This window comes from Protopterus annectens, chromosome 5.part0, assembly GCF_019279795.1.
Source record: "Protopterus annectens isolate FY-2018-M chromosome 5.part0, PAN1.0, whole genome shotgun sequence".
Lineage (NCBI taxonomy): Eukaryota > Metazoa > Chordata > Ceratodontiformes > Protopteridae > Protopterus > Protopterus annectens.
Window position 1 is genome coordinate 1,638,502,381 of NC_056735.1, and position 15,851 is coordinate 1,638,518,231.

At 38.9% G+C, this 15,851-nt stretch overlaps 1 protein-coding gene across 1 annotated transcript in view; it reads left to right on the forward strand.

The window, feature by feature from the left end:
• SYNJ1 (synaptojanin 1) overlaps positions 1-15,851 on the forward strand; it is a 2,168,218-nt gene that overhangs the window by 802,727 nt on the left and 1,349,640 nt on the right. The window contains exon 13 of the mRNA XM_044071423.1: positions 15,710-15,733. Within this exon, the coding sequence (XP_043927358.1) occupies positions 15,710-15,733 (24 nt within the window). The remainder of the gene's footprint in view (positions 1-15,709; positions 15,734-15,851) is intronic.

The following is a 15,851-nucleotide window of genomic DNA, read 5'->3' on the forward strand; positions in this document are numbered from 1 at the left end:
AATTTCTTCTAATAAGCTAAGTGGTGGTATATACAAGGCAAATATACAAAGCTTATGTTTATTAACATGAAGAAGAGAGGTAAGAAGTTCTGCATTTTGGAAGGTTGGTATGTTAGTTTTGAGAGGTGAGAAACTTAGTTATTGTGTACAGTTGCAATGCCTCCACCTTTTATCTGTAGTCTTTCACATGAAATTATATTGTAGCTGGGGGTAGAATTTCAGAATCTTGTAAATCGAGTTTTAGCCAAGTTTCATTAATGATAGTAATATCTGGTGAATATTGAAGAAACCATGCTTGTAATTATGTAACTTTTGTTTAGAATACTACAAATGTTAATGGAATTTAGGAAAAGTTTTGTGAGTGTTGTATAGGAGTTAAGGAAGAGGATAATGGAATGGATGAGGCTGCGGGACTGGGGTTGGGATGGATGTCACCATGAAGAGTGATTTTAGAGAAGAAAGGATTAAGATTAGTTAGTGTTTTTTTTATACAAAGTATATGAATTTATTCCAGGTTAGATCAAAGTGAACTGAATGCATAGATGTTTTGCATTTGAAAAGGCGAATAGGTTGGACATTAAATACATTTGAAAAAATACATATGAAAGAGGGTTTAGCCTGAGTGTAAGTAGGGTGGCAGGTAGTGTGTCTGTGTTAATAAAATATGAGAGTACCGTGGTAGATAATAAGGTGACATAAAATGAATAGTAGAGATGTGACAATGTAAAGGGGTAACATGGTCGATAGAGAGGACTATGGAGTAGCTATGGGGAGATTATAGTTGACTTGAAAAGGAAAAGATGTTAAAGGAGAAGGGAGGAAGGTGAGGGGAAAATAGAAGAGAGTGGAAATGGCTAGTTGGAGATTCCAAGCAGGGTAGTCCCTTGTTAAGGAGATGGAGAAAAGTTAAGGTGTTAAAAAAAGAGTGTATCCGTTAGAGAAATATAGAATATACCACAGTGTGGTAGGGGGAAATTGTGAATTAAAGGAAGTATTAGGAGAATGATTAAGTGGGTTTTGTGTATAATAAAAGTTTGTGGGTATTATGTTTTCTGTAAATATTAAGAAAGGAAGGGTAATATCGAAGAAGGACTTGCTGATGAGGATGAAGTGAATATTATACGAGGGGGAAAAGGAGAAGAAAAATATAGACTGTAAAGTTAGAACAACAAAAAGTAAATTAAGTGATGAAGTAGAGAAGAATAAATTTGGAGGGAAGGTGACAGAAGATTGTAAGGGGTTTCTGTAAATGCTATTAGATAATGAGGTAATAGCATGGATTGGTGAGGCTAGTAGGAAGATGAGGGGAGAGGAATGAGGAAGGGAGGGGGATATGTTAAGTATAAATTTAGATAAGAAGGGGGTGAGTAATAACTGGGGGAAGGTAGGGGAGGGTAGTAAGCCTGAGTGTAATGAGGGTGAATGGAGTGGTTTAGAACCCCTCACAGAAGGAGTTATCTTAGCCCAAGGAAAACAATCCGTGATAAGTAAGTGAAGATATAAACAGCAGTGTGAGTTGTTTTGTTAAACTAATGTGAATAACTCAACAGGACAGTGGAGCAGAGAAAGTTTAAAAAAGTTGCTAATGGGTAAGAAAGCCATACATTAAAGCCAGGACAAGCTGCTTATGAGTAAGAAAGTCATATGTATTAAAGTAAAAATGGCTTTAGAAGTGTAATAACATATGGCTGCAACTTCAATGGTACAGATGGTTTTAGCAGTTTACCTAATGGCACTTTTATATACTGTCAACACTGAAAAATGTTTTTTGCATGCTTAAGAATCCAACTAGCAGAACAGATATATATATATATATATATATATTTGCATATATATATATATATATATATATTTGCAAACAACTTCGTAACAAAGCCAAAAAATTAGTTAAACATGACCAAAAAAACCCCTGTTTTTCACAACACAGAGAAATAACCCCCCAAAAATTCTGGAAATCAGTCTGTCCTTAATCCTGGGACCACACAAAACTCATCACCATCCCCTAATAAAAACCCAAAACAAATAGCCCACATTTTCAACTCCCACTTTATCGACAGCATTCTTAAACTTGTCAAAGAACCCTCATTCCAATAACAAAGAAACCCCCTAAGATAAGCACCTTATAACCCAGTTCATGAGAATCCCAGCTTACATCCTTTACTACCCAAAGAAACCACTAATAATACCTCAGTAACTCCAATATTCTCCCTAAAACCAGTACCCACCTCTCTAGTGCGTAAATTGCTAAATAAACTAAGACCATGCTTTTATCCGCCGATAACCTCCCCTCCGAATACTTGAAACTTGGTGCCGATGCAATAGCCTACCCCATCAGTATTCTAATTAAGTGATGCATCTCAGAATCCGCAATCCCTCAAATTTAGAAGAAATGCATCATAACCCTTTTACATAAAGGTGGAAATACCAATGATAACTGTCAACCCATTTCCACGCTCTTACCAGTATCTAAAATAATGGAAAAATGTATACACACTCAACTACTGAAACACCTCTCTAACAATAATCTCCTTGCCCCTACCCAACATCACTTTTGTCCTGCACACAGTACTACTACAGCCTTAATTTATTTCACTGATACTGTGAACAAAGCTCTGGACTCTAGTCTAGTGACAACAGTAGTCTTATTAGACCTATCCAAAGCTTTCAACACAGTATCACGCACTAAAAAAGCCAGGGAAGTAAATATTGTGGGAAGAAATATCTAGGGAATTGTTATGGCTAGGCTTGTATAGGCCCTAGGGCCGATAGTCTAGTACCAGTCTATGAACAACTAGCAACATTAGGATGCTCCGAACATACCCTTACCTGGTTTGCCAACTACCTGAAAAATGGACAACAGTCTGTCAGACAGCAAAACAATCATTCTGGTTATCTTGTTATAAGAAAGGAGTCCCCCAAGGGTCCATTCTTGGACCTTTCCTTTTTAATTTATTTATAAATAGTCTCCACGCAGTCTCCCTACAAAGTTCACTCATCCAAAATGCTGAAAATTCTATCATATTTCCTGTAGCAACTTGCTAGATCTCCTAAAAATAACATAAAAATGGCTTCTCAATCATAGAAACCTGGCTAAACAAAGCACGACTACTAATAAATCCCAAAAATTCTAAGCTACTACTATTTTCCTGTAAACCACCTACACAGGACTTTAAAATGTACTCCCAAAACAAGACTGAAATTGAAGTAGTGAAGACCGCAGAATTACTAGGCATTACTATAGATGACAAGCTATTGTTCGAACAACATATTCTTAAGACAATAAAAAAAAAACACATTTTAAACTAGGCAAACTCTACAGACGTAAAGTCTACATGGATAAACCCACAAAAATAAAACTGCCAAACATCCTCCTTCTCCCTTCCCTCACCTCCTGTATGGTTCCCCCATATTTATCAACCTTCACACATCTCTAAGTAACAAACTACAATCTTGCTATTAGAAAATAAAAAAAATTGCCTCTGGCCTGCCAAGCTGCACACACCCCTGCCAGGCCATTAAGGAATTGAAATGCTTTGAATTCTCCCACTACCTTCATTACACCCAACTAACTCTTGTTCATAAACTAATATATAACCCAGAAAACTACCCTTCACTTCATTCTATTCTACAATCCTATATCCCCTCCTGGAGTCTTTGTTCTACTAATAAACAGCTTCTAAGCGTATCCAAACCCAACAAGAGAGCTGGACAAAGCTTGTACTCCCACTCCATAAAAAATATTATGGAATGCTCTACCCCCCCCCTCTATTACACAACTTGATTCCGTAAAAACCTTTAAATTCACCCTAAAAAGCCACTTTCATGACCATCAAATCTGAGATTGTGCTCAGAACTGTAGACCACAGTAAACAGTTTCTAAGAATTTGCTGACTAATATGACTCCTTTCGATTTCAGAAAAATTTTGTAAATCCTCTGAACTTCATTTACTTTTCTACATCAGTTAAGGTATGTCAATCACTGTCTTGTCTTTGTAATCATTATTAGGCTAAATCCTAAACTTGCCATGTATTGAAGTGCATAAATGAGCTGTTTATTATGAATGTTTCTACTGTCTTTTTCCCTCCATCTGATGAATGCTGTTGAAAATACTGTACGTGTACTATGAACACCTAACCAGATTGTATAAAACTTTCTACACTGTGTACTACTAATCTCTAGGAAATTGTATAAAAATTTTGCACACTGTTTTATTATTGTAAATATTGTCTTGTTGTAAATATTTTTTTATCTGTAATTGGAGCTTTTCTCCCCAGGCCTCCACTGAAAACGGGTTTCTGACCAAGTGGACTTTCCCGATCAACATATATTAATCAGATAGTCAATAAATAAGTAAATAAGATGGGGAAACCAGACAACTTTTGAGACTGGATGGGAGGGGCAATCTTGCAAGCCTATTGACAGTCTCATATACTGTCAACACTGAAAAGTATGTTTTGCTGACTGAAAGGCCACCTAGCAGAACAGATATAATTTTATGCAGAAAGTTGGGGAAACCCTATGACTTTCAAGACTGGGTAAAAGGGGCAATCTTGCAAACCTAGTGGCAGTTTTATGTACTGTCAACACTGAAAAGTAGGTTTTGCAGGCTGAAAGTCCACCTAGCAGAACAAAGATCATTTTATGCAGTAAGATGGGTAAATCCGATTTCAAGACTGGGTGGAAGGGGCAATATTGCAAGTCTTGAGCAGCTAAGTTTCTGTGTGTGTGGCAGTGGGGGGAGCTGTACCCCCACTTTATATTTAGATCCAGTGGCAAATAAAATAAGGGCCTCACAAATTCTGGGATTTAGCTTACCATTGTAGTCAAGAAAAGTTTGCTTTATTTGCAGATTATGATATTTTGTACTTAATAAATCCAGAAAAGGTGTTGTGGAATATTTTGTGACAGGTTCATTTCTTTTCAGAATATGAAATTAATGAAGATAAAATAAAGGCTGTAATATTATGTACCCACACACAGTAGCCATATTTATGAGAACATGATAAGACAAGGTATTTTGGTGCATGGATAAAAAGGATTCTGTTACGGCAGCTAAAGTGTGGGACTAGATGAAACAAAAGACAATACAAAAAACGAGAAACTGGAAGCTCTAGGATATGGATGTGAGTAGTAAGATACAAGCAGTGAAAGTGTTTTTAGTCCCTTTAGTTTTATATGCAGATTAGGCTTCAACGATAGAAGAAGTTTTGGATGATAATAAAGAGGTAAATTAATTTATTTGGGAAGGGAGGAGGGCCCAAGTTAAGCAGAATAAGTTGATCCTCCACGTAGAAGAAGGTAGTTTAGGATTCACTGGTGCGTATGGGTATTTTAGAGCAGTGCAGTTAAGGCTCATATATAACACAAGCAGAAGGTTGTAAATAAAAGTGGAAAAAGGATGATGATGCAATGTGTGAAGTTCAAGAAATAAGGAGAGAAATAGAGTAGCATTTTGGATGTAGATCCTTAAAGAGAATAACAAGAACCATCCAGAATATTACATTCATAAAGAAGCAGAAAGTATAAGAATCAAGTCAGCATGGGAATGGTGAAAGGGGATCTTGAAAATAAAGATGACTGTAAGTAAGGGTATAGAAAATGGGAAGAACTGGCCTGAATTTACTGGAGAAAAATAAGAAATGGATCAAGGTACTGGCAGCAAATAATTAGACAAAAGTAATAGAGTGTAATAAGACCATGCAAGATCTGGAGTGCAGGTTAAAGACTGATATCAGAGTATTGGCAAAGGGAAAGGGATAGGAGAGTTATAACTGAAAGACCAGCACTGATCGTTTTTTTTTTAGTCAAGTCTAGAACAAAAGTTGCTTTTAAAAAGGGATATTTAGTAGGACATATAAAATATTGCATGCGATATTGCATGATAACTATAAGAGTAAATCACCTGAGGTTAGGAAAGATTGGGAAGAGAATATGGAAGAGCAGTTTACAAAGGAACAATGAGAGGACATCTGCATGTCTCCCAGGTATGCAACAAAGTCCAGAAGGTTTAGGATTTTTGCTTGAAAGTTTTTGCATGGGTACAGTAAACTCGCAGTTAACTTGCACCCATGGGGATTGTAGTGGCCGGTTAACTGTAGTTTCTGGTTGCTTGAGAGTTACTATTAAAAATAAGCCTGATTAATACTGTACCCTGTACTATTTGTTTGGTGTGACTTGTTCTCAGGCGGGGAGAGAGAGAATTTATTCCTATCTTCCTTTTCAAAACTGTAAAACTTTAAAAAATGTAAAGTATGTTTTTGTGGGGGGGGGGGCAGAAAATTGTACTGTATTTCTTCAATTTTTTTTTTTTTTGCCGGTTGCTTGAGTTCCGTTTAACTGAGAGATTACCGTATTTTATACCCTAATCAGATTTCAGATTTTTTTTCCTTCTTTTGGATAGCAAATGCTGGAGGTATGGTAGCAGAGAGAAAGTTAACTGGGAATATATTTTTCATAATGCATTGCCAAATTTTAAAAATCACCTACATAGTACTCTTTCATAAGTGTTGAGAGATCACATGGCAGTAACTAAGGAAATGATTCTTTTGAGCTGGGATACAGGATCTGAACTGCCTAGACATGCTAAGCTCTTACTGAGTTTAATGCTGTTGAGTGAGAAATAAAGCAACTACTAGAAAATAGAAATCAAAATCTTAACCAATTGTAATTGAAGTATGAATATTGTGAGAGAGAGAATAAATGGAGGTGGCATCTTTAGAAAAGGGAAGGAGCACGTTACATAGAAATAAATTGAATTTTTGGGAACAATACAAGCATGCACAGTAATATTCAAGAGGAGGAGTGAGGTTTAAGGAAAGGCAGGAATTGAACATTATATGTAATGCTGGAGTGAGTGACAGTTGTCAGAAAGAAAGAAAGAAAACATATATGCAATGTGTAATGCATGTAAATTAAAAATTTGTTTTATTTTTTCTTTTTAATGGATGTGTGCCTATATCTTCAGTGATAATTTAATAAAGGTGTAAAAAATAAATGGGATCCACATCTGCTATCTGGGTAATTTTTATACAGTGTTTCTTTGTAGGAGTCCTGTCAACAAAAGCATTGTCTGTCTGGTAGAAACAGGATCAATCAAGGAAAGATTTTTTGCCCACTCTGCAGATGGCAACATTTGAGTCAGTGATCCTTTCCCTTCTTTACAGAGCACAAATTCAGAGGTCAGGTCACTGCCACAACCATGATTCAGGACTCTGTGACTCATAGTTTGGAAGATGTGCTGATTCTACAAAGCCATTTATTTTTCACATATGTCCTGACTATACTAAAGGAAATAAGAATACTCAGCACCAGAAAGTCATACTTATCCAAATGGAATGAATTCTAATATTGATGTGTGAAAATAAGGCAGCAGTCCCTGTCTCATGCCCTATGCTGCAGATCTTAAATTAGCTCTTGGAGTTGCTTAAACAAAGTCAGTTTTACTCATTTACTAAGGTGCATCTTTCATTTGTTTCTGCCTGTATCCCACGGAGTCCATTATTTCCAGTGAAAACATAAACTAAATTAATTTTGAATGAGGCTCTTCACTTCAGACTTCTTATATGGTTCCTCTCCTGGGTTTGGGACCTGAACATTGTCATAGACCCACTTAATTCTGCCTCTTTTTGAACCCCTTTTCTTGTAGCTGTTGACTCTGATTTGCAGGCCCTTGTGTACAGAAAGTTTTATACTGCCTTCCTCTAATACAGGATATTCTTGAAGACAAAATTATTTTTCACACCGAAGGTGGTGTCAGAACTATATTTGAAGGTTTCACCTCTACTGACTTTGAGGCTTTGCTTGTTGTGTTGTGTTTGTTTAAATTTTGTAGAATAAGTGAATTTTATGTTGAGGTTCTCCTTTATTTAACATGACAAGTTATTTAATTGTTTTTTGCATGACTTTGTGGGTTGTCTGTGGTTGAAGTTAGTTTTAGTGTCCTTTCTGATTATTTAATTCATTTTGGATATAATGGTAATTCCTTTAGTGTAATATGTGGGGTGGCCTTTCTGGTTGAGGTTTGTTTTTTTCTGAATTTTATGGTGGTTTAAAGATTGGGGGAGCAGGAACAGCAGGCTTGCTGATTGTATGTAGCTGATTTCTTTCCTCCATGTTTGACTGTTAAGTTAGTATAAGTTAGTATATGTGAGAGTAGTGTGGAGGGCAGACCACCCCACACCCACCCATCCACATGGGCATATGGGGAATGGGAGGATTTCTCCCCTGTAAGCTTGCTTATTTTAATATGTTTTCACTGTCTTTGATAAATGCTTGTTTCAGTGTACATCTGCTGATGGAGTGTTCCGCATAGTTCATTGACTCAGTTAAATATAGAAGCATAGCATATCAAGTTCCTCATAGTTCAGTGATTCAGTTAAATGTAGGTGAAGCATATTTGAATCCTTTTGTTAATTTACCAGTTTTTTTCTCCAGTCCTGAGAAAGAAGTAGAGAGAGTATTTTGCATGACTGCATAATAAAGTAGCAATGGAAAATGGAACCAAGGACTTCTAACATACAAGTTGTTCAGTCTTTTATGCTAAGGAAATAGGTCTGACCTGTACCTAAGCAAATGCTTTTTCTTGGCTAGCTTCACCCATTATACTGTAAAATTAAAAAGAACTTGGCTAGGCAGTTGAAAATGCACTCCACCAGAAAAGTTTCTACCACTCTGTTCTTCCTTGAAAACATCTTGGACTGTACAGCTCATCTTTGTACAGGTTTTGACCTTGACTATGTCCCACACACCTAAGTTCAGTTAATGGCGTAGTTGTTGGCCAGGGAGGGATGAGGGTGAGCTACAAGTTCCAGCTCATCCCTCATGAGGGAGGGAGGGAAATGGTCGATAGAGGCTTGTCACATGGAAGGTCAAGATTGCAGCTGCTGTACTAGAGATGTAGAGCTTTCGACCTGCCAATGAGTGTAGAGTTTAGCTTGAGGGTACATGTGTGAAGGTGTATGTACTTTTAAAGGTTAAGCATAGCAGCCAATTCACAGTGGCTGTAGGATTGGGGGGGGGGGGGGGACTGTAGGAGCATTCCTGGAAAATAAAAAAAACACTTATTCCTTGCTTGGATAATGGTCATGATACTTATAGGATCATAGGATTGCAGGAGGTTAGTAGGCTAATGGCCCTGGGGCCCTTACAAGCCTAGCAAAGTTCTTACCCTTATTTCCACAATCCGCTCCTATTGCCCCTGTGCAAGAGGGACACAGCTGGAACCCCCAGGGTGAATTTATGGTCACCCATCCAATCGTCCAGATTGTGCTTGAAGAGGGGCAATAAGGTGCTCTGTTTGACATGAAATGGGAGTCTTTTCCAAATGTGTAGTAACCTCTGGGAGACAAATCTATCCCACCAGCAGGTTTTGTTAATGTCACATACCAGGTTAAGCTCTTCTTTAGAGCGAGTAACCCGTATACCATTTGACTTATGGATATGCAGCATTTCCAGTAGCGCAGGTTCAGAGATTGCCTTGTATGCAAGGCAGAGATCACCTCTGAGTAGTCTGTATGAAACAGAATAAAGTGACAGTGATTTCAGACGATTTCCATAGGACAGATGCTGAAGACCTTGAATTTTCCTTGTTGGGGACCTTTGCGGTTTCTCCAGTTGCTGCAGGTTTTTAGAAAGATACTTCACAAAAGGGGCATTGCATTGAATTATTGGCCTGATGAGGGAAGAGCACAGAGAGATTGTAACTTTTTTTTCTGTAGGCAATGCCCTTACTTATGAGATGACCAATGTAGAATGCTCTTCTTACCACTCTGGAGACAAGGTGGTCAAAGGTAAGGTTGCTGTCAACCTGTGTGCCCAGGACTCTCATCACTGAGTGCATACTTAAGGTATTGCTATTGATGTGGTAGTTTAGCAGTAACATCGATTGTACCGAAAGGAATGATAATACATTTGTTTGCATTAAGTTGAAGGCTATGACTTTGGCACCAATCATTTGTTTGTGTAAGACCCTATTATAGGATGTTGACATCATTTAGAGATTCTATGACCACTCCCAGTTTGCAGTCATCAGCAAACTTTGTCAGCCACAGACCTTAATTTTTGCTTGTACCTGTGGGAAATAGATTCCAAACAGTAGAGATCCCAGGACTGATCCCTGTGGAACACCACTGGTTACAGGTCTGCTGTTGGAAATGGATTTCCCTGTTTTGACTATGAGTTCTATCAGTGAGCCAGTTAGCGACCCATCTAACGATATAAGGGTTGATGCCTAGTGTGGTGAGTTTGTCAATGATGCCTGAGTGGGATTTCCCCTCGTCCATTGGTGACTGTCTCGAAGATGTCCACCAGGTTTAACAGGCATAATCTCCCTTTGACAAATCCAAACTGAGTAGGGTCAAGTGTTTGGAGATTACCTATATATTTGTTGCTTAAGTCCATGATGATTCAGTCCATGGCCTTGCAGATAAGGGTAGTCAGACTAATAGGTCTGTAGTTCCCGGGGTCAGTGGAAACCATCTTTTTGCAAGGAAATAATGGTGGCTGTTTTCCATTTAGCTGGTTCAAAGATGGTGCTTAGACTATGATTGAAAAGAGTACCCAATGGTAGCTAATGCATGTTGGAGCCCATGTAGGATGCAGCCTGGGATGTTGACATGTCCCATAGATGCTGTGTTTTTGACCTTAGAGAGGGCTTTTATAACCTGCTCTTTAGAGATACACGGTAGGGGACAGGTAGTAGGGATGTCATGGGGGATAGGGGAGTGAAGTTTTCTCAGAACCTGTCAGCCAACAGGTTAGGTATGTCCACCGGCTCAATTTATATGTTATCATTAACTACCAGTTCTGCAAAAATGTGATCCTTTCCTTTTAGGTTACAGATGTAACTGTAGAATGTCTTCTAGTTGTACTTTGATGAGGGAGCTAATTTTGACTCATAGTTTGCTTTGGAGGACTTCACAAGAAGTCTTATTTGCTTGTTTAAGCTAAGGATGGAGTGTTTCCAGTTTAAGAAGGCTTGCTCCCTCTTAGTCTTAGACAGCAATTTCTTCCTCTTATTGTAAAGCCTGTTAATAGCAGATGTCCACCAGGCAAGTTTGCTCTTCCTTGAGGAGCTTGTTTTGGTCCTCTCAGGTATGGCCGAGTCAGTGCAGTTATACAGTTGTTTGTATAAAGCATTGGTATAGAGCTTGGCATAGTTGCCAGTTCCTTCTGAGGGAGGAGGTGCAGTGAAGCTGTTTATATCATCCAGTAAGAAGTTATAATCTGCTTAGGAGAACTTTTTTAGTTTAGTTGCTGCTGGGGGGGGGGGGTTAGTTCTGATAGTTACTTTGAATGAGACCGATTTGCGTTCAGATATGACCAGAGAGAACCTCACAGTAGGGGTGCTGCAATTGTCTCCCATATTGGTAAGCACCAGATCCAGGATGTTTGCACCCTTTGTGGGGGTGACAACCAGCTGGTCCAGGGTATTGGAGTAAATGAAGTGTTGGAATCTTTGGGCAAGTGAGTTTGAGCACGAGTAATTTACCCAGTCAGTGGATGGATAGTTAGTCACCCAAAACCATGGTGTTTGGATGTATCTTGATAGATTCAAGTAGATCCAAATAGGCAGAGTGGGTGTCCTAATTCATGGAGGGGGTCCTGTAGATGGCAGTGACTTGAATATGTGTCCTACTAACAGTTAATTGCACCTGAAGTGTCTCCAGGGAATTATACTGTTTAACAGCAAAGATGTGGTAAAAGTGCCCAAAACGTAATGAGTAATCCAGAATTAGGCACCGGAGACCAGCGGTTCAAACACACAAGTGATTTAATGTTCAAACACAGCAAAAGAAACACACATCCAAAAATAACACAAACGCTGATAAAAACACTTCCCCTTAGGCTTCGTCTCATAGAACTTCATCATTTATTAATTATTAGTTATATATTAGTTTATATATTAGTTCATCATTTGTTAATATATTAGTTATTTAACTAGATAACTATGAGGTTTTTGCCCATCTGATAAAGTTCTATGAGACAAAAACGTAAGGGGAAGTGTTTTTATCAGCATTTGTTATTTGTGGATGTGTGTTCCTTTTGCTGTGTTTGAACATTAAATCACTTGTGTGTTGGAATTATACTGTTTAATCAATCTGGAAGTGTATTTATCTTTAATGAATATTGATATACTGCCTTCTTTAGTTTTCATGCTTTCAGTTTGAGGTCTGAACGTGTGGAAGGAGGTGTAACCCTGTATGGCTGGGGTGCTCTCCACAGCCTTGAACCAGGTCTCCGTGACTGCACAAATGTCTACGTCTTCCAAGGTGTGGATAGCTTCCAGTGAGTGCAGTTTTGTGTTGAGACTCTTAGTGTTTGGCAGCATAAACTTGAGGTTGTTTTTAGATGGAGTTTTTACGTTGGGAAATGTGTCCTTGAGGCACTGCCTGAAAAAGGCACTATGGGAGTGGCAAGAGCCTTAGCCAATAGCTGAAATCCCAGGAGTAACAGATGAAGACCATCTTTGGCAAAGATTCGAGGTCTGTTGATCATGTCATTGCAGGCTGACAAATAATGGATCCCCTTAGAATGACACCAGAAGCTAAGCCAATTATTGAAGGTGGTTATTTTCTGTTTGTATTGACACATTATCTTAGGTGAAGGTAAAATGCTGCTTAAGACTAAAGACATACCTGCCTGAGACACAGTCTGAGAGCTCAGTCATGTCTATCTTCATATAGTCCAGAGAGGTACATCTCAACTCATTCACACCAGCATGGACCATGACAGAGTCATAACAGTACCTGGTGTTGAGAGACTTGAGTGCATGTGTGATATGGTGTATCCTGGCACCTGACAGACAGCTGACCATGACCTTTTCCTTATCTAGCCTGGTGAGAGTCTTACTTGGCTTATTTTAGTGTCCAAGGGATTGGAGAAATTAAGCAGCCATAACAAAACTGGGGGTTTTATGACCATGGGGGAAAGAATGGAGTATAGTGGCTAAAATAATATTTCTTTTTAGAGTAGTGGGAAATAGACACTTGGACTTCCACCCACACGTTTTTCAGTATTAAAGATTAGATACCTAACTCTGAAGTAGTGTTTTTTTTTTTTTGTTTTTTTTTTTTTTTAAGTGCAGTATTACAAGGCATGCTGTATTCTGTCAACCATGTGTGGAATTAAAATCCCACAATGTTTGGTACTCTTGCATTTATGTTATGAATTCAGTACTGTAATGATCCTTATGATTGTAGTACGGTTATAAGAGGAATAGTCACTATAGATGCAGTTGTCTGAACAGAAGGCTCATTGCTGCAATAGGAGCTCCCATCCTCCTCCCTCCTGGTGCTACCCAAGGAATCAGATGTTTGCTTTCCTACATTATATATGTTTTCTCCTTATTTTTTGGTTGATATCAGCTTCCCCTATTCACGGCAGTCATTTAGGCAATTATCATGAACTTTTTTCTTGCTTCAACCTCCCCCCCTCCCCTGCTCTGGTGGCTGTTGTCTGCCACTTAAGGGAGGCATGCAGTCCTCTTCTCTTGATCCATGCTTTCTGTCATAAAACATGCAATTTGCCAGCTGCAGTGTTGTGTATTGCTTGGCAAGGACAAGCACATACTGTTTTTTTTTTTTTTTTTGTAATTTGGTGTTACGTTCTCATTTCCACCAAAGTGAACCGCCCCGTGTCATTTGCAGATCAACACTACAGTTCATTCCGTCTGCATGGGGCATGCAGGCATTAGCTGTTAATTCTTATCCCACAAAACCATATCCTTCAGCACCTGGACTGTAAATTGATCCCTAGTGTTCTGGGTCATAGGGGTTTATGCTTCTGCATAGTAAAACTGGCTGTACGTTTGTGTGGTTTAAACAGGTATACCTTTAAGTTCTTTGGTGGTGGTGGTGCCTGTTAGGTTGATGATATGATTACCCTCTCTTGTTCTTAATGACATCAGTTTCATACTTTTCTGTGACACCAGGCATTTATCGGGGCATTTCACACTCTATTGGGTCTTAAATTGGAATCAAGAACCATTTTTTCCTCAGATCTTTTTTGCTTTTGCAACAGATCATCGATAAACCCAGTGCCTCTCCTCATTCACCAGGTCTGCGTACTTCTATTAGCATCACCTGGACTTTATGTGTAATTGCCAGGCTGGCAAAGAGATCAAGGTGCCCCAGGAGCCTGTCATATTGCTGCCCAGAGTCTTTTTACCTAATTTTCCCACCCACAAGTCACTAGTAACATCCCATGGATAGGATATGCAGTGGGGTGTACTGCAAAGAAATGCCTCTCACTTCCTGAAAGAGCTGACATTGGCAAGCCGCCCCACCCGCCCTCAGGAAGCACTTCACAATTGTTTCCCAGCCTCAGACAGGAAAATTCCAACTGCATCATGTGCCCTGTGCACATGGCCCTCCCTCCTTCCCATCCCAGGACAGGCTTGCCTATCCTTCTCTGCCTGTGTTTTAGACGCCTTAGATGCTAATACATCCCAGGTCACCTGTGGCATGGTCTGGGCTTTATCCCTGTGCCATGGCACTGGAAAGAACATTTTTTTATGACAGCCTTCTTTTGCTGTTGCAAAAGAAATAAATGATGCTGCCTATAGCCACAGGGTGGGATATAGCTTAACACCTCCATGGGGAATGCATGACAGCTCTTTAGATTTGGACAGAAGACTGACTTACACCTGCAGCTTATCCCATTTGTATTATGAATGGACTGCAACAATGATTCATTTATTTGAAAATCTACTGGTCTGGTGAGTGCCATCAAATAACTACTTTTTTTTCTGAATTCAGTCTGGGAATCATCTGACTTTTTTTTATACCATCTTGTTTTAGCATGTAGTCTGGTTATACTCTTATTTTGCATATTTTATTTGCTTAACATTTGTTAACCAGGAAAGTCTGACTTGGAACAAAGACAATTTTCAGCAGAGGCCTGGGGAGAAATGCTACAGACACATGTCTTTGTAACGTGTGAGGAAACCTGAGCACCCAGAGGAAACCCACACGAATGCAGGGAGGACTTGCAGACTCTGCACAGAAGGCACCCCAGCCTAGAATCGAAGTGGAGAACCTCTTGCTGTGAGGCAACAATGCTACCGCTGCACCACTGCGCCGTCCAATATCTGGTTTGACACCACACCTGAGGCTTAATAGAATGTGTCTACCTGAAGACCACACTAAACACATGACAGAATAGTTTTAATGGTTTTGTTTTTTGGGTAATGGCATTAAGTGGGAATGTAGTTATGTTAATATATCTAAGCTTCTCCTTTTCAGTACCCTAAGCTTGCTGCTATGTGGTTTGCTGTGGTTAGCTATATGAGGTAAATCAGAAAGAAATCAGACCGGTTCTGGAAGAAATACCACATCATGTGTAGCACTATGTCCTCTTTGTTGACACTGTGATGGTTGGAGTTTATTCTTGAAGTATGTAGTTTGGCTCCATGGATATTGCTTTACCACACTGCTCTGTGCTTGTGAACGATTGAGTTGGAGTGTATAGCATGTAATACTTGTAAACAAAAAGTGTGTTCAGAGTTATGTGATGAAAATAATTACAGAAGACAGCATTGTCACCATTAACTTTAAAGATTAAGTTTTAGTCACACAGCAAACATATATATATATATATATATATATATATATATATATATTTTTTTTTTAATACTTGCACTTTCCTCCAAGTTTAAACATCCATTTTTGCTGATTGTTGTTTTCTTTTCATTTCTTGCTGCGGATACAGTGTCTGAGTTAACTCTGCAGTCAGGTACAGTAAACAAACCTGTGAACTACCTTGAGTAGTGTACAAACGTTGTCATAATTGTATTGTACCTAATTTTGCATGTGGTATTATTATTATTATACCTCAAAGAGCTGAAACTTAC